The sequence below is a fragment of the Erinaceus europaeus genome, chromosome 8 (assembly GCF_950295315.1).
Source record: "Erinaceus europaeus chromosome 8, mEriEur2.1, whole genome shotgun sequence".
In the NCBI taxonomy this organism is placed as follows: Eukaryota; Metazoa; Chordata; class Mammalia; order Eulipotyphla; family Erinaceidae; genus Erinaceus; species Erinaceus europaeus.
Genome location: NC_080169.1, coordinates 6726232 through 6751316, shown reverse-complemented (window position 1 = coordinate 6751316; position 25085 = coordinate 6726232). Strand labels below are relative to the sequence as shown.

General features: G+C 41.4%; 1 protein-coding gene across 7 annotated transcripts in view; it reads left to right on the top strand.

The window, feature by feature from the left end:
* LOC103124766 (probable G-protein coupled receptor 141) overlaps positions 1–2695 on the top strand; it is a 76139-nt gene extending 73444 nt beyond the window's left edge. For all 7 annotated transcript variants that reach the window (XM_060195858.1, XM_060195859.1, XM_060195857.1 and 4 more), the window contains one exon: positions 1355–2695. In XM_060195858.1, the coding sequence (XP_060051841.1) occupies positions 1369–2277 (909 nt within the window). In that variant the 5' untranslated portion in view covers positions 1355–1368 and the 3' untranslated portion in view covers positions 2278–2695. The remainder of the gene's footprint in view (positions 1–1354) is intronic.
* The last annotated feature ends 22390 nt before the right edge of the window (positions 2696–25085 follow it).

Genomic DNA, 25085 nt, shown 5'->3' with positions numbered 1-25085 from the left:
AATTTGTAATAGCCAAAACCTGGAAGGAACCCAGGTGTCCAACAACAGATGAGTAGTGAGCAAGTTGTGGTATATATATATATATATATATGAATACTACTTAGCTATTAAAACGATGACTTCACTGTTTTCAGCCGATCTTAGATGGACCCTGAAAAATTCATGTTAAGTGAAATAAGTCAGAAACAGAAGGATGAATATGGGTGATCTCACTCTCAGGCAGAAGTTGAAAAACAAGATCAGAAGAGAAAACACAAGTAGAACCTAATCTGGAACTGGCTTATTGCACCTAAGTAAAAGACTCTGGGGTGGTTGGGGGGGAGAATACAGATCCAAAAAGGATGACAGAGGACCTAGTGGGGGTTGTATTGTTATGTGGAAAACTGAGAAATGTTATGCATGTACAAACTATTGTATTTACTGTCAAATGTAAAGCATTAATAACCCAATAAAGAAATTTTAAAAATGTGTTTTGGCTATTTGTAGATACACATATAGGGACTTCTAACTAAGAGACCTTTCACCTATTAAAAAATAAGAGTCTGTGAGTTGTGTTTTTAGTGTATGCTATGCAGATATACATATAACTGAGAGACACTTCTATTTATTTATTTATTTATTTACCTCCAGGGTTACCACTGAACCTCGGTGCCTGCACTACAAATCCACTGCTCATGGTGGCCATTTTTCCCTTTTCTGTTTTGGATAGGACAGAGACAAATTGAGAGAGGAAGGGAAGATAGAGAGGGAGGTGAGAAAGCTAGACACCTGCAGACCTGCTTCACCATTTGTGAAGCAAACCCCCTGCAAGTGAGGGGTCAGGGGCTCAAACTGGGATTCTTGAGCTTTGTACTTTGTTCGCTTAACCTGGTGAGCTACCACTCCTCCCCCCACATAAGGCAGATAAAGTTTATGTCATGTAGTCGTTAGGGGTTGCATGGTGGTGCACCTGGTTGAATGTAAACATGAGAATGTGCAAGGGCCGTGGTTCAAGCCCCAGGATTACTTCCTCTGTATTGGGAGTGGAGTGACTATTTGTACAGTATGTACGAATATTCACTTCATTACTTAATTGATGAAGCCACGGCTTGATGAAGTCAAATAAAAAGACTATAAAATGTAAGAATATTCACAAGAGCGGAAACAGTGCTGCAGGTGTCTCTATCTCTCTCTTAATCTTCCCCGCCCCTCTCAATTTCTCTCTGCCTCTAGTTAAAATAAATATATCAGTAGAGATTTAAAAAAAACAGATTTAAGAAGAGATAAATTAAAGAGCAGTCATGCTGTCAGTGATAGGGAGGTGATACTTGCAAATTTTTGTGAGTTTGTTAGACTGGTGTTTTGTCTCTTCCAGGTGACTTCTGAAGGATGACTGACTTCAACAATTCCTCCTGCCATTTTGCAGACACACACCATTTGACCAGCCTCTACTGTGTAGTGCTCATTGGAGGACTGGCAGGCGTCATCTCCATTTTGTTCCTGCTGGTGAATATGAACACCCGGTCTGTGACCACCACAGCAGTCATTAACCTGGTGGTGGTCCACAGCGTGTTCCTGCTGACAGTACCTTTTCGATTGTTCTACCTCATCAAACAGACTTGGAAGTTCGGGATGCCTTTCTGCAAATTTGTGAGTGCCATGGTGCACATCCACATGTACCTGACGTTCCTCTTTTACATAATAATCCTGGTCATCAGGTATCTCATCTTCTTCAAGCACAAGGACAAGGTGGAGTTCTATAGAAAACTGCACGCTGTGGCTGCCAGTGCCAGCATATGGCTGCTGGTCATTGTCATTGTGGTGCCCCTGATCGCTTCTCATTATGGGAATTATGGCAAATATGATGAGGAACACTGTTTCAAATTCCAGAAAGAGCTTCTGAACATATATGTGCGAGTCATCAACTATTTGATAGTCATTAGTGTCATAGCCATCGCGGTGGCTCTCTTGGCCTTCCAGAGCTTCATCATTTTGTTGATGGTGAGGAAGCTACGTCATTCCTTCTTATCCCACCAGGAGTTCTGGGCCCAACTGAAGAACCTACTTTTTATAGGGGTCATTCTTATTTGTTTCCTTCCCTACCAGTTCTTTAGGATCTATTATCTGTACACTGTGGTGCATTCAGAAGACTGTGATGACAATATTACGTTGTATAATGAGATCTTCTTGAGTGTAACAGCTATTAGTTGTTTTGATTTGCTACTCTTTGTTCTTGGGGGAAGCCACTGGTTTAAGCAAAAGACAATAGACCTTTGGAATTGCTTTCTGTGTAGGTAGATGCAAACTACAGCGTTCAGGATTACTTCCTCTGTATTGGGAGTGGAGAGACTATTTGTACAGTATGTACGAATACTCACTTCATTACTTAATTGAAGAAGCCATGGCTTGATGAAGTCAAATAAATAGACTATAAAATGTAAGAATATTCATTTCAGTCCTTATCTAATTTCTACTGTATCTGAATGATGTATGTACAAAGAGCAACAAGAGCCAATTCATCTGAAGTGCCATAATGTTTTATTTCCAATACAAAGTGTCTACCTGGTGACTGGGTACATGGCACAGTGGTTAAAGCATCAGACTCACAGCCATGAGATCCCAGGTTTGAAATCCTGCATAATTTGTACTAGATTAATTTTCTGATTCTCTCTTTCTCTTTCTTACTCATGAATACATAAATAAATACAATTTTAAAACCAAATCTACTGGTTCATCCAGACTCCATGAGTCTAATGATTTATGAGTTTTACTAACTTATTGTCACTCTCTCACGTTGAAACAATGTTTGGAACTGGCACAGACTTCTAACTCCTCTCATTCGCCTCAATTTTGGGTAAATTAATATTGGCTATATTTCAACTCTAAAGGCACAGCCCTGCTTGGCTAAGCAGATAGGATGACTTACCTAGTTCACACTCTGGAAAGAAAGATAGAAATGAGAATTTCACAGTCAAGTTATGCACCTGACTGAGCTTACATGGTACCTTGGTACTGAGCCTACACAAGGACCTTGGTTCAAGACCTTGGCTCCCACCTTCTAGGGGCATGCTCCATGGGTGGTGAAGTAGCAATGCAGGTTTCTCTTTCATGATCTGTCTCCCCCTTCCTCTCAATTTCTTTGTCTTATCAAATAAAAGAAAAATAAAACAAAACAGAGAAAGAATGAAAGAGAGAGAGAATGATAGGGAGGAATGAAAAGAAGAAAGAAATAAGGAAGGAAGGAGCCAAAGGGGATAATAAGAAAGTAGAGAAAGGACTTGTATAATTAAGGCCCAGTATTAGGCCTTCAGGATCCATATGTCAAAGTTCTCTCATTCTTTCTCTCTCTCTCTCTCTCCCTTCCCCCAAGTTCTTTCTTTTGTTAAATAAATCACTTAATCAATTTTTTAAAGAGTTATATAGATTGTCTTAACTCTGGCATAAGTCAAAAATCTAGAGTTTAAGAGAAACAGTATTTCTGGTCTTTGGCTATAACAAGGTAATCTACGTTTATCCTTTGGAAGGCCAAGATTAAGAGCATAGGGACTGACTCCCTCAATATATCCACAACTCACTTAAAAACTTACTGAAAATTGAACCAGATGGAGGTGCACTTGTTAAGCACACACATTATAGTGTGCAAGCAACCCGGCTCAAAGCTCTGGTCCCAACCAGCAGGTAGGAAGATTTACACTAGTAAGGCAATGCTAGAGATGGATATCTCTCTCTCTCTGTCTCTCTCTCTCTCTACCTCAACTTTCTCAATTAAAAATAAAAAATATTAAAACTTACTGAATATATAAAAATAATGATTAAATTATACTTTAGAGACTATTTCTTTTTTTTATATTTTTTTTATTTAAGAAAGGATAAATTAACAAAACCATAGGGTAGGAGGGGTACAACTCCATACACTTCCCACCACCCAATCTCCGTATCCCATCCCCTCCCCTGATAGCTTTCCCATTATCTAGCCCTCTAGGAGCATGGGCCCAGGGTCATTGTGGGATGCAGAAGGTGGCAGGTCTGGCTTCTGTATTTGCTTCCCCGCTGAACATGGGCGTTGACTGGTCGATCCATACTCCCAGTCTGCCTCTCTCTTTCCCTAGTAAGGTGTGTCTCTGGGGAAGCGGAGCTCCAAGACACATTGGTGGGGTTTTCAGTCCTGGGAAGGCTGGCCTGCATCCTGATGGTTTAGAGACTCTTTCTGACCAATAATATTGTAGAGCATTAAAATGAGTTTCTAAGATAAATGATTATTATTTTTTTTGCAGAATTTCTAGATGTCTTAGATTAGTGAATTTAGATTTTATCAGAAACAGAAAGTTGTACTGAAATCCTCACACCTGTGAAGGTTGTTGTTGTTGTTGTTGTTGTTATTATTATTATTACAAAGCATTGCTCAGCTCTGGCTTCCAGTGAGTTGCCCTGGGAATTAAGTCTGAGGCCTAAGAGCCACAAACATTAAAGTCTTTTGTACAGACACTACACTATCTCTCTAACTCAGAGTTTAGTATTTATTTTTTTATTTTTATTTTCTTATTACCTTTAATTTATAGGATGGAGCCAGACAGAAATCAAGAGGGGAGACATAGAGGAAGAGATGAAGCACTTGCAAAACTTTCCCCCTGCAGGTGGGGACTTCAACCCGCATCCTTGTTCATTGTAACGTATGTGCTCAAGAAGATACACCACCATATTGCCCCAAGTTTAGTATGTCTTTATAAAATGCTTTTAAAATGATTTAAAAAACCAATATTAATTTAAAATTACCAGAAATAACGGTTTAAATAATTCACTGTATTTTATTAGAACTTTTATTGTTATGAAAAATGTTCTTAGCCCTTTTTGATATTATAAATTTTCCTACAATTGCTATGGATCAAAGTGAGAAATATAACATTAAGAAATATATTTCTGGGAGTCTGGCAGTAGCGCAGCGGGTTAAGCGCAGGTGGCGCAAAGCACAAGGACTGGCGTAAGGATCCCGGTTAGAGTCCCTGGCTCCCCACCTGCAGGGGAGTCGCTTCACAGGCGGTGAAGCAGGTCTGCAGGTGTCTGTCTTTCTCTCCCCCTCTCTGTCTTCCCCTCCTCTCTCCACTTCTCTCTGTCCTATCCAACAACAATGAGATCAATAACAACAATAACTACAACAATAAAACAACAAGGGCAACAAAAAGGAATGAATAAGTAAAGAAAGAAAGAAAGAAATATATTTCTTAATGCTTTTTTCTGGAATATGATTATTTATTTATTTATTTATTTATTCCCTCTTATTGCCCTTGTTGTTTTACTGCTGTAGTTATTGTTGTTGTTCTTAGACAGGACAGAGAGAAATGGAGAGAGGAGGGGAAGACAAAGAGGGGGAGAGAAAAAGAGACCTGCAGACCTGCTTCACCACTTGTGAAGTGACTTCCCTGTAGGTGGGGAGCTGGGGGCTCGAACCAGGATCCTTCCTTATGCCAGTCCTTGTGCTTTGTGCCACCTGTGCTTAACCTGCTACACTACCGCCTGACTCCTGGAATATGATTTTCCAATTCTGATATCATTTTACTGAAGAAATGCTGGCTTATAGGAATTTTGCTGCCACAAGTGTACATTGTCACATTTTACATCTCACCCTCAGCCAGATAATAAGCATATCCCATTATAGGGTCTTTGAAATATAGGTCACAATATATTAATTTCATTTGTATAACTTGATGATATGATACTTGTACACAATGAAAAATAATTGCCACAATAAATGTTCTTTATTTGACTACTGTCAGGACTTCACAGTTCTGAACTGATATTAAAACAAACAAACAAACAACCACCAGAGATGAAGGGCCAGAGGGAAGGATACCACAGCACTGAAACTTGCTCCAGTGTATTGAGAGTCAGGCTCACACCTGGGTAGTAACCTGGGTAGTAAGCACGACAGAGCCTACTCTCCAGGTGCTCTCTCCAGGTGAGTTATCTTTCCACTTCTTACCTCCCATTTATTATTAGAAAAGAATCTCCAATTTGCATTACCATATCATTGCTGAAAGCTACATTGTACTGATGTTGTATACTGTGTCTTGTTTTGTTACTGGAAATGTATACCTATTAGTCTTGTTTCCCCATTTTTTTAATTAGGGGGTTAATGGTTTACAGTACAGTATCTGACAAACAGACACAACCTCTTATCTTTCCTTGACAGGTGTCAGGAAGACACCCCCCCACACACATCTAAGGCTGCCCCTCCCATCACACAACATGGTCCCACTGCCCCTTTATTCGCCTTACCCTGACTCCTTTATTTTGATGCAGTGCACCGCACCTAGTCCAAGTTTCACCTTATGTTTTCCTCTATTGTCCTCTTTTCTTTTCTTTTCTTTTCTTTTCTTTTCTTTTCTTTTCTTTTTCTTTCCTTTCTTCCCTTTCCTTCTCTTTTCTTTTCTTCCCTTTCCTTCTCCTTCTCCTTCCTTTTTGCCTCCAAGGTTATCACTGGAGCTCAGTGTTAACACTATGAATCCACTGCTCCTAGAGGCCATTTTTTCATTTTATTGGATAGGACAGAGGGAAATTGAGGGAGGGCGATAGAGAGGATGAGATACAGACACTGCTTATGAAACGACCCCCCCCCACACACACACCGACAGGTGGGGAGCTGGGGGCTCAAACCAGGATTCTTGAACGGGTCCTTGTGCTCTGTACTCTGTGCGCTTAACCCAGTGCACTCCCAGACGGAGAGACATAGATGTCACAGCACTGGCATGTCCTCTATTGTTACAGCATCTTCCACCTGTTGCCAGAGCTCTAACTTGGGTCACCCGCACGACATTGCAGATATCATACCCAGCGAGCTATCTTTCTAGCCTCCAAGAAAACATATCTTATTAACTCTACAACTCCACTCTGGGAATTGGTGTCTTTGAAAGCTGTTGTTTCGGGGACAAGGTAAAGTTTCTCCTAGGGAGATGACATGTGTTGCCGATGACTGTAGGAGTCTGAGACTACATATTGTAGCCGGGGAGAGAGAAAGGAAGGTTCCACCAGCATGTGTGCTGCACCTTGTACTGATGCTCAGTTTAGCATAAGCGTCATCTCTAGTGAGGAGGAAGCAGTGTCTTCTTGAAAAGCAGGACTTCGCACCTCCATGTATCCCATCATTGACAGCTCTACTTTCAAAATGTGTCTTAGGTGACTGCTTCTCACCATTTCCTCTACTATGACATATGTGAAGTGTGGAGCGTATGCCTTCTTCCATCAGGGAGAGAAGCAAAATATGAATTGTCCTTTAATAAACTAACTTAGCATTCACTCATACAAGAACTAATGTCAAGATCTTGTCGGAGAGCTTATTCTACTAAAAAAGTGATGTTTCTTTAAGAAGATTTTTACAATTATTCTTTTAAAGATGACAAGTTATTTTCTTGAAGAGATTCTGGTGCTCTTATCTATTTGTAATTACTCTTTATGACTGTCTGAAATGACCCAGGAGAGTCTATTTGTGGAGTGCCTTTGGCCTTCATAGAGTATCTTTTTGTTTTAATAATTTTGACAAAATTGTTGAAGGCATTTTAATTAGATAGAGTCTCTTTCTCAGTGGGTCTGATGGACTTTTAAAATTAATAATGACTCTGGAAAAACAAAAGGTAAACATAATAAAGAAGGAATGAGCATTTATTTCTGATTAGTTCTGCACATTAGAGAATGATTTAGTGCTCACACTGTATTATGGAACTTTAATGACTGAGAAAGCCAAAAATATTCATCTTAAGGACCATTCATCCTTGAATCATATTGTCTACCTGGATAATTCTGTCAGAGAGGGCAAACATTCTCTCTATTTAATTGGGAAAAAGAACTGTGGTGAGGTCACTGGAGTGCTGGGTTAGGTCTTGCATAGGGTAAAGTTATGTTTTAGGAAGCAAACATTTTCTTTTAATATCGATCATCTTTGTAAAGGATAATTAAAGTTCAAGGGAAGTACATTAAATCAAGAGAATGCAATTGACGTTATAAATCGTTAAGCTGCAGAAAATTAAGTGGTTAGCTCCCAAGTGTCACTTTTACTCACTGGAGTTGGTCTAGGTCTCAGAAGATCTGGCTTAAAGACATTAGATGCATTATCTCTGCTATTAGTTATTCGTGTGACTAATTTCTAGATATGGATTCTTTGTCAAATGCTGCAAAAGTAGGTGGGTGTGCTTACCACTGATGTAAGCATGTGGATAAGGGGTGGTGTAGGGACATGCAGAAGTAGCTCCCCCTACATTTTCGTTAGACTTCAGTATCTTGTTCTTCTATCTCCTAATAAACATGGAAGTAGCTTCTCCATGCAGTTTGGAACCAGATCCTCCCTTGTGTCTGTGGGAATAGTTCAGAAGTTGCTAGCGTTTACTCAGTATTTACCATATGCCAAACATTGTGCCGGGGGACTTGCTTATTTCTTCCAAAAGCAATTTTCTTTTTTTTATATCTTATTTATTTATTCATGGGAAGTGATAGGAGAGAGAGAAAGAACCAGACATCACTCTGCTACATGTGCTGCTGAAGACTGAACTCAGGACCTCATGCTTTAGAGTCCAATGCCTTATCCACTGTGCCACCTCCCAGACCACCAGAAAGTAATTTTCTATAGGGCTAAAATTACTCTTCTACAGAAGAAAAAAAAAGAGAAACAGTTACATGGATTAGCAACCCAAAGTTCATACTGCAAGGTCAACACTGAAACTTAAAAATAAAAGATCTGATTCCAGTCAGGATTCAACTTTTGGTGTCTCCTTTCAAGAAGCACTATATTCTATTGCATCCTTTTTCAAGTATTAGTTTTGTTTTAAAAAAGATTTTATTATTATTTTTTTTAGAGAGAGAGAGAAAGAGAGAGAAAACAGTGTCACTCTGACATATCTCTGAACTCAGGGCCTCACATTTGCAAGGCATGCACTTTACCAGTGAGCCACGCCCATGGCCCCTTAGTCTTAGATTTTATCAATAGATCCATTACTTGTGAATATTTGATTATAAATTCTGCATTCCATTGCCCTTTTGCTGGCAGTATTTCATTGTCCACCATTATTGTTTGATTTGCACCTCTTAAAATAACTCTCTTTTGAATTTACAAGTAATAATGTCCAGAATTTAAATCTGTGAGGAGTGTGGAGTCAGGAATCTGTTGAAAGAAGGGAGTTGGAGACCTGCCTTAGAATTGTACTTGACCTTCAAATGTAGTCCTTTATGTGGATCATGTGTTAATGTTTCTTAGAGGAAATGATAGAGATCGAGTGTTAAGGAGTCATGCCCCTATGTTCTCTGTAGATAACACTAATAACTGTTCTATCTGAAGGATAAGCAACCTCACTATAAAATCTGTAAATACCCCTACCACCGTTATTAACGCCTCCCAGAAAGTTGGAAGCAATATCTTACTTACCCCCATCATTAAATATTACTATGGAGGAAAGTCAAGTGGATTGAAAATTTTCCAAAACTTTATATGATTTGTGGGGAGGGAAGGAGAGTCATCAATCAAGGCACCCATGCTTTTTTGGCTTTTATTTTTAACTTTGATTTCAAGGTCAACATGACTGCTAGTAACTTAGGGTTTTTGTTGCTGCTGTTGTTGTTGTTGTTCAGAAGTTATTTTTATTTCCTTGAAGTGTATATGACCTCATCTTCACAGCCAAGCCTTCAGAGTTTTCTTTATTATATGTTAGAATTTTTTTTCTGATGACATTATTCACTCCTTCAGGAACGTAAATGACTGCTTACCCAATACCACGTTCTTATTCTTTTCCAGACAATTTTATGTTCTCAAACCTGTCAATCCTATACTTAGTTGGATTTTTACTAGTTTACTTTTTTTGATATTAACATTTTTATTTTCTCACTTTGATTTTTACACAAAATAAAGTTAATTTTTAATGTCTGCTCATAATCATATAAAGTAAAAAAAAATATTCCAAACTGTCACTCAGTTTGAAGGGTATGTTTGTGCAGGTCAGAATTCATATATTATTATATTATGTACACTGAAGAAGAATGTTGAGGCAGCTTACCTGGTTGAGAAATGTGGGGGGAAAATGGATCTAGCCATATATGTAGCTGTAAGATGCGGGGGGGAAGTTTCTTTTCTTGTGATTATTTGTTAAAATAACTTTCAGTTATAAAATGGAACCACTGACAAGACCATAGGCTAAGAGGGGTACAACTACTTTGTTCTGAAGCATCGCTGCTAATGTCCAGTAGAACACTAATCTACTTGTTATCTTCTCTTTTTCACTTTTCCCCTAATTTCTGACAGCTCATGTTTTTCTTTATTTTATTTTATTTTATTTTATTTATTTATTATTGGATAGAGACAGAGAGAAATTGAGAGGAGGGGAGATAGAGAGGCAGAAAGACAGAGAGACACTTGCAGCCCTGCTTCACCACTTGAGAAGCTTTCCCCCTGCAGGTGGGGACCAGGGGCTTGAACCTGGGTCCTTGTGCACTGCAAAGTGAGTGTTTAACCAGGTGGGCCAGCTCCCTTTTTTCAATTCCAATTTTGAACAGCATTATATTTGAACTTTTAATCTTATTAAGCATTCAATTGGAGCTTCCCCTTGCCCTGCCCCGTACTTAATTTGAGATTCATAAATAGTTTTCTGGAACCTTTCTAATTTTTTTTTTGACAACTTCTACTTAGAGCTACAGTCTTTTTTTTTTTGTCATTGTTGTGGTTATTATTGTTGTTATTGATGTCATTGTTGTTGGATAGGACAGAGAGAAATGGAGAAGAGGGGAAGAGAGAGAACTGCTTTACCACTTGAGAAGCTACCCCCTGCAGGTGGGGAGCCGGGGGCTCAAACCGGGATCCTTAAGCCTGTCCTTGCACTTTACGCCATGTGCACTTAACCCACTGTGCTACTGCCGGACCCCCAGGGCTACAGTCTTCATTTGGCTCTGCTCTATGTGTTCACTTGGGGCTGACGGGAAAGTCCTCTATTACTTTCTTTCTGATTATTATATGTCTTTGAATAGACCACCTATAAATTAAAGAAGCCTGTGATACTGAACTGGACCAGATAATTGTATTTTTATTCCTCTTTTTTCTAGACTTCATTTCCTTATCAATGAGTGTTTTCTGACTCTCTGATTACCCGCAAATGTTAACTTGATTTGAATGCATTCCCTTAGAGAGTATGATATTTTGCATTACATTAGGAGATCACATGGTCCCAGAGTTATCAAGGGTTTTTTTGTTGTTTGTTTTTAAATACAATTACTAACAACATAGTTTCTGTCATAAACTTGGATAATCATTTTTTTTCCCCATTCTAGTTCTCTTCCCCCAAATAGGTAAGGTTTAGGTTGTAGATGAAAAGAAAGTCTAGGCACTGTTCGTGAGAAATTTTTCACCAGGTTGAAAACTGGTGCTCACAGCGGGACCCAAACAAGGCTTTGCCACCTGGCCTAATTGCAAAGGCAGCACATCATACTCCAGGTGCCGCCAGTAAGGAGCAAGCACTTAGCTTGATTAGTGAGCATTAGCAGGCTTTGTGTGCTTCTCATGGATTTGTTGTTGATGTTGCTATTACTAGAGCTTACTATTTGTGGAGCTTTGCATAAACCGAGGTTGAGTTTGACGCGGACCATCCAAAGGGTGGACCCCTGGATGCCTGGGAGGCACAGGCCTTCCATCCGTCTTCCCAGGGGCTTTTCGCCTCTATGGGTTGAGCAGGAAGGAACCTGCCTAACAGATCCCAGTCCCCTATCTCTCCTACACAAAGACCCATCATCCCCCTCTGTGCTAGCTGGTGGGTTTTGCTTCCGCATTCTCCAAACTAGCTTAACCACTTACCCAACAGTTACTGGAAAGACCCTGTTTCCGGCTCTCCTGACCCTCTATGGTGTAATCAGGTAACTGTCTCTGAAGGCCCCCAGTGGCCCCCTCCTCCCTTAACATTCCTGAACCTATAAGGCTAAGGACATAGCTGCCCTGTTCTTCCCTCTATCCCAACCTATAAAAACTCTGTTCTGCCATTCAATAAATGGATTATTCGATGCAGTAGTCTCCTGGTCGTTCTTTGATCTCGTCTTTTGTCACGAGTCATGGATAAGGGTCCCAGTTTGCTCACCCCTGCTGCCTCGGGTCATATTCTCGCTTGCACCCGTTTCTGGTGGCCAACAGAGTGGTCATGCCGGAGAGTCTATACCCAAGATAGGCCTCCCTCACACAAAACCCCGGCAACTATTTAGCTGATGGAGAATCAAACAACGGTCTCTGAGGCTGGGAGATAGCTGTACCAATAGAGTTCACATCTTACCACATGCAAAGGTCTGGTTTTAAGCCCTGCAGAGGATGAGAGCACTGTGGGTAGCAATGAAGGTGTTCTATTGATGGTGGAGCAGTGCTGGGGTGTCTTTTACTCTAGCCCTCTCTCCTCTGTCTATAAACAAAAAATGAAAGAAAAAGATGGCTCTAGAGGTGGCTCAATGATGTCAGCCATGCACAAGATGCTGAATGCATTCCCCAGTGCCACATAAAAAGAAAGTATGATGTGCTAATCCTACACACTTAACAATAGCACTTCACAGTGTGGATGCTGTTACTTGTCTACTTCAGTTGCTGAAAGAGCATCAGGGAAGTCGAATGATGGAGCTAAGGATACAAGTAGAGCGTAACGTAGGTGTGACTGTTTCCTGATGTCTGCGAGTGAATGCTTGAGCTCTGCTTCTATGTAAATAGACAGAAAGAAGTCATCTGATGATAAAGAATAAGATGATGCCCCAGACCAAATCAGATCAATGGGGTTTACAGTCAATAATATTTCTACCCCTTTCCCATATTAGGGAGCTACTCTCTTCCCTGATCCAGCTTTCTGGTCTTTTTCCAGCCATGACATCATCTCCCTAGACAATAACTGGCATCCACCTGCATATCAGATTTCAGGCTCAGGCAACAAAACAAAACAAAAAACTAGTATAGCTACAGGCCCTTTGGAATATAACTAAAATATGCCTAATAGCTATCTATAAAATGGAGGACCCCCCCAACTCTTCATATGCACTATTCCAGCCTTTAGGTCCATGATTGTTCAACAATTTGTTTGGCTTTGTATGTTAACTCTCTTTTCAGTCACCAGATTCCAGATGCTAGCATGATGCCAGCCAGACTTCCCTCGACAGACAACCCCACAAATGTGTCCTGGAGCTCCGACTCCCCAGAGCCCCACCCTACTAGGGAAAGAGAAAGGAAGGCTGGGAATATGGATTGAACTGTCAACGCCCATGTTCAGCAGGGAAGCAATTACAGAAGCCAGACCTTCCACCTTTTGCATCCCACAATGATCTTGGTTCCATGCTCCCAGAGGGATAAAGAATAGGAAAGCTATCAGGGGAGGGAATGGGATATGGAGTTCTGGTGGTGGGAATTGTGTGGAGTTGTACCCCTCTTAGCCTATGGTTTTGTCAATGTTTCCTTTATATAAATAAAAAATGTTAAAAAAAAAAGAATAAGATAAAGCAATAAAATTATAGGAATCTTTGAACTTCTATGCTTCATCTGCAAAGGGGGTGATTCATGAGTGGTGAAACTGTTGCAGGTGTACATTTTTCTTTTTCCCTCTCCCCCCACTTCTGTTCTCTTAATTTCTTTATGTCTCAGCACATAAGAGGGGGGAAAAATGAAATGGCCTCCAGGAGTCTCAGCAGTAACTCTGGTGGAAAAAAAAAAAAACCTAAGAGCTGGGGATATAGGGTAGCTGTAGCATCAAGCCTTGCATATAAGAAGTCCCAGGTTCTATCCACCTGGCCCCCACCTGCAGGGGAGTTGCTTCACAGGCAGTAAAGCAGGTCTGCAGGTGTTTATCTTTCTCTCCCCCTCTCTGTCTTCCCCTCCTCTCTCCATTTCTCTCTGTCCTATCCAACAATGACTGCTGGGAAATTGTGCCGATGCAGTCACATCTGCCATGTTGTCCCCTCAGGGTACTGCTAGTGCCCGCGAGAGTTGGGACATTCTCGGAGTTCCTGTTCAGCTATGTTGTGCCCTCAGGGCATTGTCTATAGCCCCACGATATTTGGAGTGCTTTGGTTACTCCTCCCCCCCTCCCATTCTCACGAGAGTTATTATCCTATCCTGGAGTGCTATGGTTACTCCTCCCCCTTCCCATTCTCGTGAAAGCTACTCCTATAAAAGCCCTTCTTATTCCGCACCTCGCTCTCTTGCCCGTGCTTCACTCCGGTGTTCAGACGCAGGAAAGGTTACTGCATGAGGCGGCCATTTTCACTACCTCCACATGGCCCAACCTGCCTCTCTAGCACCCAACTCTGAGGTGCCAGCGCAAATAAAGACTTGTGTTTCCTCTTCGCTCTGGACCCCCTCTCTCTCTTCTCCGCAGCCTGCGCACAACAACAAATGACGACATCAATAACAACAACAATAATAACTACAACAATAAAAGGAGGTCAACGAAAGGGAATTAATAAATAAAAATATATTTAAAAAAAGAAGTCCCAGGTGTAAGATTCAGTATCACCAGTAACCAAGGTTCATCATTAATTCTGTCAAAAAATTAATGAATTAATGCAAAATGAAAAGAAATGAATTCTCTTTCTCAGTGAGCCAAAACTTAGCCAGTGATCAAAGCTATTGCTAAGAAACAGGATGAAGGGAAGTGTTCACAGTTTGAACATGGTAGACATTCTAAATTTTCATCCTTCAGGGATGGAGATAGCTCATCTGGTAAAGTGCTAATCTTACTATGTGTGAAGACCTGGATTTGAGCTTAACGACCACATGGGAGTGTTTTGGACTCACAGGTGGTGAGATAGTGTTATATCTCCCCATCTCTCTGTTCCCCTTTCTCATGCCCTGGAAAATGGGAGGGGAAAAAGTTATCCCTACATACACAAGGCACTTGAACTGCAAAAACAAACAAACAAAATAACAAGTTCTCTCAGAAGCAGAAATCAAACCCCTCTTTTCTCTTTCAGCTGCTTCATCTGGAAGACTCCTCTGCTAGACACTTTCTAAATATTTTCGAGAATGATGATAAAGTAAGTAAAAGACAAGCTTTTGGAATATATGTAACAGAATTAGAAAACAATATTAGACTTAATGTATCTATTTGAAGTAAATATATCTAACACTTGATGTGAAGTTTTTAGATTTTATTTCTTTTTTATTTATTTAAGAAAGGAGACATTAACAAAACCATAGAATAAGAGGGGTACAATTCCACACAATTCCCATAACTCAATCTCCATATCCCATCCCCTCCCCTGATAGCTTTCCCATTCTCTATCTCTCTGGGAGTATGGACCCAGGGTCGTTGTGGGTTGCAGAGGGTGGAAGGTCTGGCTTCTGTAATTGCTTCCCCGCTGAACATGGGCGTTGACTGGTCGGTCCATACTCCCAGTCTGCCTCTCTCTTTCCCTAGTAGGGTGGGGCTCTGAGGAAGCGTAGCTCCAGTACACATTGATGGGGTCGTCTGTCCAGGGAAGTCTGGTCAGCATCTTGCTGGCATCCGGAACCTGGTGGCTGAAAAGAGAGTTAATATACAAAGCCAAACAAATTGTTGAACAATCATGGACCTAAAGACTGGAATAGTGCAGATGAAGTGTTGGGGGATATTCCCTGCATGTTCTTGTGTACTTCTGCTTTCCGGTATATGTTTTTCTCCTAGTTTATGGGCACGGGTGAACCTATGTTCTTGAACCTTGTCTTCTTGAACAGGAACCTCACATTTCCACTATAAAGCCTATACTTCCCCCAGTCCTGGAACCTTTGGATAGGGCCCACTTTTCTGCATGCTGCTCTCAATTCAAATCAAATAATATTGCACCCACAGATCGCAACCTAATCAACGCAATGAGTGCCACCCCAGCATGCTTCACTTCAGACTGTGTCCAGAGACTTCAGGTGTGGAATGACAACCCTTCAGCTTCATCACTCGGTGAGACCTTTCCTTTCATAGTATTCTCTAATTCCATTCCAGGTGGTCTACTCCCCAATAAAGTCCCCAAACCTAGATATAGTCCAGGTCCCCTGAGATTTTATTTATTTTAATATTTTTATTTATTTATGATTGGATAGAGACAGAGAGAATTTGAGATGGAAGGGGATATAGAGGAGAGAAACAGAGAGATACCTGCAGCCCTGCCTAACCACTTGTGAAGCTTTCCCCCTGCAAGTGGGGACCAAGGGTTTGAACCTGAGTCCTTATTCACTGTATTATGTGTGCTCAACCAGGTGCTTGACCCCTTGTATGTGAAGCTTTTATTTTGTAAAATGACATCCAAGGTATAAATCATATTGAAATCTGTGAATAGAAGTTATGTGATATAACTGCTTTTCTCTTTTAGGAGACAATGTTGTTTGAATGCCAAAGAGGATGTGCATGGGGCTGGGGATAACATAATGAAGAATTGATTCATAACAATGAATCAAGCAGAGCAAGTGTCAACTTGTCACTTTCCTGCCCAAATTGCTGTACTTGCTTCAACTCTAAAAGTCTGTGATTCTCCTAAACTTTTAAAAATACATATTTTATTGGGAGTTGGGCGGTAGCGCAGCAGGTTAAGTGCATGTGGTGCAAAGCACAAGGACTGGAGTAAGGATCCCGTTTCAAACCCCGGCTCCCCACCTGCAGGGGAGTCGCTTCACAGGCAGTGAAGCAGGTCTGCAGGTGTCTATATTTCTCTCCCCCTCTCTGTCTTCCCCTCCTCTCTTCATTTCTCTCTGTCCTATCCAACAATGATGACATCAATAACTACAACAATAAAACAACAAGGGCAACAAAAGGGAATAAATAAATATATAAAAATATTTTATTATCTCTATTTATTTATTGGATAGAAACTGTCATAAATCAAGAAGTAGGGAGAGATAGAGAGGGAGAGAGACAGAGAGACATCTGCAGCCCTGCTTCACCACTCATGAAGCGACTCCCCTGTAGGTGGGGGCCAGGGTCTTGAACCCAGGTCTTCGCACACTGCAATGTGTGCACTTAAACACGTGTACCACCATCTGGTCCCCCTGAACTTTTTTTTTTTTCAGATGTGTGTGTGTACCTTGCAGGCATGCATCTGTAACTTCACATCTTGGAACTTTTTTATTTTTATTCAGTGTCTTAGAGCTACTTTCAAGCCCATCACATGCCTTGCCTCAGAGACTTTGCACATAACAGCTTCTCTTTCTGATGACAGGTGCCCTTCACTGGATTCGCTCCTTCAGGAAGACTTGATCTTTCCTTCATTCTGTGCACATGGGTGCATGTTACTAAGACATTTGAATTTATTACGTAGCTCTGAAACAGCTGCTCCTGAACTTCTACTGTGAAAAAATGTTCATGATGTACTACAAAGGAAAATGAACACTGAATAACTACAGTGGGTATCTACCATTGATTAAAAAATAATATCTGGAAAAATGTATATTGAGGGCTTTTTTTGTTTGTTTATTTTTACTGTCATCATAGCTCCGCTATGCATTTTTATATTTTGCTACACAGTCTCTTATGGACTTTAAATTGTGTGTGTGTGTGTGTGTGTGTGTGTGTGTGTGTGTGTGTTTATGTATGCTGTCGGGGGAGGTTTGTGTAAACACGAGCCACAGATACAGTTTGAGTTTCAGTTGAGAAAGATGTAGTCACAGGCTTACTGCTGGTTGGAAAGAAGAGAGAGATTGAACCTCACAGAAAGGTTGTTTTGATGTGAAACTAGACTTTCTCCAGTTTTGCCCCATTTTTTTTTTCTTCCTTAAACAAAATATTCTCTGGGTCTGGGAAGTAGCATAATGGTTATGCAAATAGATTTTATGCCTGAGATTCTGAGGTCCTAGGTTCAATCCTCAGCACAACGATATGCCAAAACTGAGCAGTGCTTTGGTGTCTCTCTTTCCCTCTCCCCCTCTCTGTTATATGTATCTATATCTATAACTGTATCTATATAAATCTTTATTTCTGTATCTCTCTCATTAAAACAAACAAAAATGTCAAAAAACAAAAACCCTTTGTGTTTAACTGAACATCTTTAGTAAAAGGGCTAGCAACCAAGTTCTTAAATGAAGATACTCAAATTAAGAGAAAAAAAAAATAAAGACCAACTTAATATGCAGGAGATAGTGACCTAGTTTGGAGAATTTAGACCTGGCCTGGGCATACACTTTTAAAAGCATCTGGATACCACAAGGTTCTTCTTGAAAATTCCAGCTTGTGTTACTATCTGAGGTCTACTACCTTTAATGTGCTAGAGCATTTTAATGCTTAAGTCACATGCCTGGTCATATTCGTACCTTTTTGCTTAACTCTACATAAAAATAGTTCTGTTGGGCGTTGGGCAGTAGCGCTGGTTAAGCGCACGTGGCGCAAAGCGTAGGGACCGCATAAGGATGCCAGTTCCAGCCACAGGAGTCGCTTCACAGGCGGTGAAGCAGGTCTGCAGGTGTCTGTCTTTCTCTCCCCCTCTCTGTCTTCCCCTCCTCTCTCCATTTCTCTCTGTCCTATCCAACAACGAAGGACAGCAATAATGACCATAATAACCATAACAAGGCTACAACAACAAGGGCAACAAAGGGGGGGGGATAGCCTCCAGGAGCAGTGGATTCATGGTGCAGGCACTGAGCCCCAGCAATAACCCTGGAGGCAAAAAAAAAAAAGTTCTGTTCAGTTCTAGAATAGCCCAGATGGTATGGGACTTCCCCTGGGGCCCCAGTGGCAGTCATACTCTTTAATTTTTTTGCTACCAAGGCTATCACTGGGACTTGGTTTTTTACATGACTACTTAACCAATCCCAGCAGTTTTTCTTCTTTCTTCCTTTCTTTCTTTCTTTCTTTCTTTCTTTCTTTCTTTCTTTCTTCCTTTCTTTCTTTCTTTTCTCTCTCTCTGTCTTTCTCTTTCTTTCTTTCTTCCTTTCTCTCTTTCTCCCTTCTTTCTTTCCTTATTCCTACTTTCTTTCTTTTTTAATTTTTTACTTATAAAAAGGAAATATTGACAAAACCATAGGATAAGAGCTTTCTGGTCTTTTTCCCAGCCATGACATCATCTCCCCAGACAATAATTAGGATTCACCTGAATATCAGATTTCAGGCTCAAGCAAAACAAACAAAAACACTAGTATAACTACAGGCCCTTTGAAATAGAACTAAAATATGCCCACGGAGGACCCTCCTCCCCACCCCCACAATGCTTCACCTGCACAATTCCAGCCTTTAGGTCCATAATTGTCCAACAGTCAGTTTGTTTGGCTTTGTATATTAACTTTCCCTTCTTTCTATCTTCCTTTCTCTCTTTCTTCCTACTAGAGACAGAGAGAAATGGAAGGGGAGAGAGAGAGAGAGAAAGAGAGATTACGCCATTGCTTCACTACTCATGAAGCTCCCCTTGTACAGGTGGGGGACCAAGGGCTTAGACCTAGGTCTTTGCACATGGTAAGATGTGTGCTCTGCTGGGTGCGCCACTGCCTGGCCCATGACAGTCACTCTCAACTCCTCCTTTCGTCGCTAAGCATGGGATGGCTGCCATTTTCTCCTCTGCTCACATTTGTGATCATCACACGTGCATAATATGGCGCGATACAACTCAGACAGGAAACTGGAGCAGATATTCTATAGAAAAGCTATAGTCCTCAATCCTTTCTTTTTCTTGTTTAAGGAAACTTGTAAAAACTCACAGAAAAGTTGCCATCCTATAGCAAAAATTAAAATATAAAAAGCTTTTTGTGCTGGGGATTTATAAAATCGGCAGATTGAGTAGGTTCTTAAAAATTGCAGGGGGCGGAGGGTAGATAGCATAATGGTTATGCAAGCAGACTCTCATGCCTGAGACTCTACCGTCCCAGGTTCAATCCCCCACACCACCATAAGCCAGAACTGAACAGTGTTCTGGTAAAACAAACAAATAAAACTGCAAGAAGGAAATAATAAAAGAGAAAAGAAAAGACTAGCTAGTCCTGTGGCATGAATCTCGAGTCCTTAAGTGTCTGCTCCCCAGCATTCAGCATTAATGATGCACGGGTCCCAGGAGACGAGAAGACGGGCCGAGAGGAAAAGGCAAAAGTCTCTTCTGTTTCCACAGTTCCTCTTGAGTTTGTGTCCTGTGCTGATCATGTAAGCTGTATGCTACTAACAGTCCTTCCTTTTGTTTAGAGTCAATAAAGCATAGTGTATTCCCGAGACATCCTACATAGAATCTAAACACAAGCTGAAAAAAAAAAAATCAAAGTTCCAAAATAGCTTTCTCCCTAGGACTTGGGAGAATCAGTTTTGTATTTTATTAGGTAGAGACCCGTAGTTCTCTAAATCTAGTAATATAGACCTGTTTCCTCTCAGTGTTCCACTGGCATGTTTCACTGTGCTAAGGGAAGACTAGGACATCATTGTGCAGCTCAGCAAGGCCTAGGACTTAGAATTTCGGATCTGCAATGCACATATCAACAAATCTGTAAAATATTCTCTTTTTTTTATTTCTAAGAGGGAAAGAACTTTCAGGGAGGAAGGTAAATGAAGCACGTTGTGTGTGTGTGTGTGTGTGTGTGTGTGTGTGGTTTAGTCATTAAATAAAACACAGCTGGTGAGATGGAGTGGTCACAAATAAAGTCAGCTATTAAAAGGTCAACTGACCACTCTTAGAAGAAACTCAGGACCATGGAGCTGTTGAACTCAGTGGCTTGGCTTTAGAGCCTAGACATCTTCTGAGGGGTGAATGAAGGCATAATCTATGACTACAACTGTATCACCTCTTGTGTGGTTCCTATTTATTTTATTATATAACGTGTGTGTGTGTGTGTGTGTGTGTGTGTGTTGCAGGAAAATGACGTGTGCATGCAAACTCAAAAAGCTGGTGTCTGAAAGTCTAAAGCAGCAGGAGTTTGTCTGCTGAGATATTTCAAGGTGACACCCTTGGTCAAGAATCATATTAGAGAGTGAAATACCTTTATTTGCCCAGAAAACACTGCAGGAGCAGCAGTCCTAAACAGCTCATTACACAGAACTGCTAGAATATCTAGGTTTCTTGGGATGGCCAGGCCTTGGTTACCAGGGTGGTTCCTGCAGGACCCTGTCCTGGGGCTCTGGGATCCTAGCCGCCTACTGCAGCACAGTGCTCTGTGGGCCTGTGCCAGGTGCCTGGGAGTCAGAATTGCAGAAGTCAGCCATGATGGGGATAGCTGCTGGCTCTTCTATCTTTGGACAGATGTCAGAAGCTGGCCAGCAAGAATGAGGAGATAGCATAAGGGTTCTACAAAAGACTCTCATGCCTGAGACTCTGACATCTCAGGTTCAGTCCCCAGAACCACCATAAGCCAGAGCAGAGCTGTACCATTTACAGAGTTCCCCTGGCATTGCCTTTGATGCATGCAATGCTGGCTACCAAAACCAGGGGCTCACTCCTACAAGGCATGTGCCCCACCACAGAGCCACCTGAGCCTCTTCCAGACTTTAAATTTAGAATTGAGTAGATTTTTCACTTTCCTTCTCTGCCCTAGCTGATCTTCGAGGTTTGTGTTTGACTGTTTATTTGTTTTAGATTTTAAATTAACTTTATTTATTGGCTAGCCAGAAATCTAAACGGAAGGCACTAGTAGAGAGGGAAAGAGACAGAGACACCTGAACGTTGCTTCACCACTTGCAAAGCTTTCCCATCCCTGCACGTGGGTGGCTGGTGGCTTAAACCTGGGTCCTTGTGCATTGTAGTCAGGTGCACCACCACCCGGCCCCTGACCTTCAAGGTATTTATCAAGTCAGGGACTACTAGCTGTAGCAGTTCTGTTACAAGGCTAGGAAAACCTGGTTCACATTGCAGAGGCAGAAATCACAGATCATGAAACTGAGAAATTTTATTGTAAAGGAAAAAAAGAAAAAAGGTGGCCTCAATGAAATACAACCTCCCTCCCCCAAAAAGCAAAAAAAAAGGAAATAGAGAAAAAGCAGGCAGTTTTCTAGATAAAAAAAAAAAAAAAGCTGTCCCTGCTTCTCTCTTTATTATCTTTTCTACTCTTGGTGCTTAGCCTAAAGCTGCAGTTATCAAGCACAAGGTATTTGCAGGTCTCGTCTTTTTTTTTTTTTTTTTTAAATATTTATTTATTTATTTATTCCCTTGTGTTGCCCTGGTTGTTTTATTGTTGTAGTTATTATTGTTGTCGTTGGATAGGACAGAGAGAAATGGAGAGAGGAGGGGAAGACAGAGAGGGGGAGAGAGGAAGACAGACACCTGCAGACCCGCTTCACCGCCTGTGAAGCGACTCCCCTGCAGGTGGGGAGCCGGGGTTCGAACCGGGATCCTTATGCCGGTCCTTGTGCTTTGCGCCACCTGCGCTTAACCCGCTGCGCCACCGCGAGACTCCCCCAGGTGTCATCTTTTATAGCTAAGGTTGGTTAATCAAACTTTCCCAAGCCTGCTTCCTGGGTGATGTGTGGTGGTGGTGGTGGTGGTGGTGGTGGTGGTGGTGTGTGTGTGTGTGATACCTGCAGCCTTTACAGAAATATCTAGTTCTCACCACTGTGTTCTATGTTCTGTAGGTAACTTGAAGTGATCTACCAATGCCCTGGTCAGAAGCCTTTGAAGGAAAGCCGAGTCAGACACATAACTATCTAAATATGAACAATGAGCTGGCACTCTCCCTCCAGTCCCAATGGCAGCCAGGCTCAGGCAGATGACTCCACAGTGCTTTATCAGATGTAACGTGTCCAGCTCTTGGAGGTGGGGCCAGTCATAAAGAATTCATTCAAACTAAAGTGATCAGCTGTCTTCATTTGATTGGTACTGAGGGAGATTCCCCAGGAATTAGAGTATTCTCCTTCTCCTGCTCCTGCTCCTGCTCCTGCTCCTGCTCCTGCTCCTGCTCCTGCTCCTGCTCCTGCTCCTGCTCCTGCTCCTGCTCCTGCTCCTGCTCCTGCTCCTGCTCCTGCTCCTGCTCCTGCTCCTGCTCCTGCTCCTGCTCCTTCTCCTTCTCCTTCTCCTTCTCCTTCTCCTTCTTCTCCTTCTCCTTCTCCTTGTCCTTCCTCCTCCCCCTCCTCCTCCTCCTTCTTTTTCTTTTTCTTTTGCCTTCAGGGTTACTGCTGGGGCTTGGTGTTGTCACTACAAGTCCACTGCTCCTAGCGGCCATTGTTTTTTTTGTTTTTTTTTTTTTTCTATTTTATTCAATAGGACAAAGTTGAGAGAGGAGGATACAGAGAAGGAGACAGAAAGATGGACACCTGCAAACCTGCTCCACCACTCCTGAAGCACCCCCACTACTGGTGGGGAGCAGGGGTTCAAACCTGGGTCCTTACGAATAGCACTATGTGTTTTTAACCTCGTGCACCACCACTTGGTTATTTAAAGTCCAGATGCTGCTGCTGAGCACATAGCAGCAATCTGTTGTACTTCTGCTAGAGTACGGGGGTGGGAGCTTCAGTCTCCAGCCTCCAGAATCAGCTGTCTTGCAGTGCAGGCTGCAGGATCTGCTGTGTGTTCAATGATGTCTTCCACCTAGGGCCAGCTTCCAGTTCTAACTCTGGATTGTGACGCTCACTGTCCCATTTCTCAACCCCTTTAAAGAAAATATCATGAGCCAGTTCTGGAAACAGGCTTCCCAGCTACTCCGTGAGCAAACCAGTAGCTACTCAGCATGTTCTTTTCTATTTTAAGCCTTTCACTGAGGCTCATTTCAGTTGCTTGCAGGTGCTGACATCAGCTCCCCTCGGCCTGCCTTACAGTCATTTCATTTCTCAACCACTGTTTGGGGAATTCATTCCTCTTTGCGCTACATGGGGAAACAATGGGAGGGGGGTGTTTCTATCTAAGGCATTCCTAGACTTAGAGAAAGAATTGGCTTAAGGTATAGACCAACACTGCTTACTGCTGATTTGTTAACTCAAACTGCATTTTGAGTCGGAAATTCATGGCAAAGCAGATACATATACATATACATATATATTTCTGTCAATAATATGTTATTAGTTTAGTTAATCTTTCTTCCCAGCCAAACAGTGCAGAATTCAGGGAGAACTACAGTACATGGCCCATAAAACAACAATGTAGTTGTGGCAACAATGTAGACAGCATAATAGTCATGCAAACGAGTCTCCTGCCTGAGGCCCTAAGATCCCAGATTCAATCCCAGCTCAGCATAAACTAGAGCTGAGCAGCTCTCCGGTTTCCCTCTCTTTCTCTCTCATTAAAAAATAAATAAAACAAAGGATTTAAAAATATATTTTTAGGAACATCATATTTTAAGTTGTCTGGGTTTTGATTGATTTGTGCTATCACTACATGCTGATTCAAAGGACTAAAAAAATCATAAGGCAATTAGGAATTCTGTCTACCCTTCTCATGCTAAAATGCTGAACATGTAAGTTAGCATAGTTCAGGGAATATATCTAAAGTGAGTAGTTGAAATTCTCCTTAGACAGAGTCTAAAATTACAGGGCCAGGCTGTGGCACATTTGGTTAAGTGCACACATTATAGTTCACAAGGACCCAGATTCAAGCTCTGGTCCCCACCTGCAGGGGGAATGCTTCACAAGTGGTGAAGCAAGGCTGTAGGTGTCTCTCTGTCTCTCTCCCTCATCCTACCCCCTCAATTTCTCTGTCTCTACCCAATAATAAATACATAAAAAATATTTTAAAAAACAAAGGCTAAAATTAATAGGTAAAATAATGTTAGGACACTTTATTTTATAACATTTCTGTAACCTAATACAGCCAAAATGTTTGCTTCAACTTGTGACCAAGATAAAAGCAGTTACATATTTTATATTCTTTTTTTCATACTAGTCTTTGAAATATAGTGTACAGTTTTATATTTAACAACACATTTTAGTTATGACCCCTTACATTGCAAGGGTTCAGTGACCATATGTAGCTGCCTTAGGATGAAATGAATATGCAGTTGTTGAAAGAAGGAATCTTTGGTTTCAAAAGTGGACAGTAAAAGAACAATACAAACAAACAAAAACAAAACTCCCAAGTTCAGATATACGGCTAAATGCATCTCAATAAAAAGGTTGTGCTAACACAAAGAGAAGATACAGAGGACCCTGCACAGTGGTTGTCTTGTAGCAATTGCCTTTTGATTTAGTGAACAAAGGAACACACAGCAGTGCTCTAAGTTGTATTTAGAGCTTAGTTACTGCACCATAACTTTTTTTTTTTTTTGGTAATGGACAAAC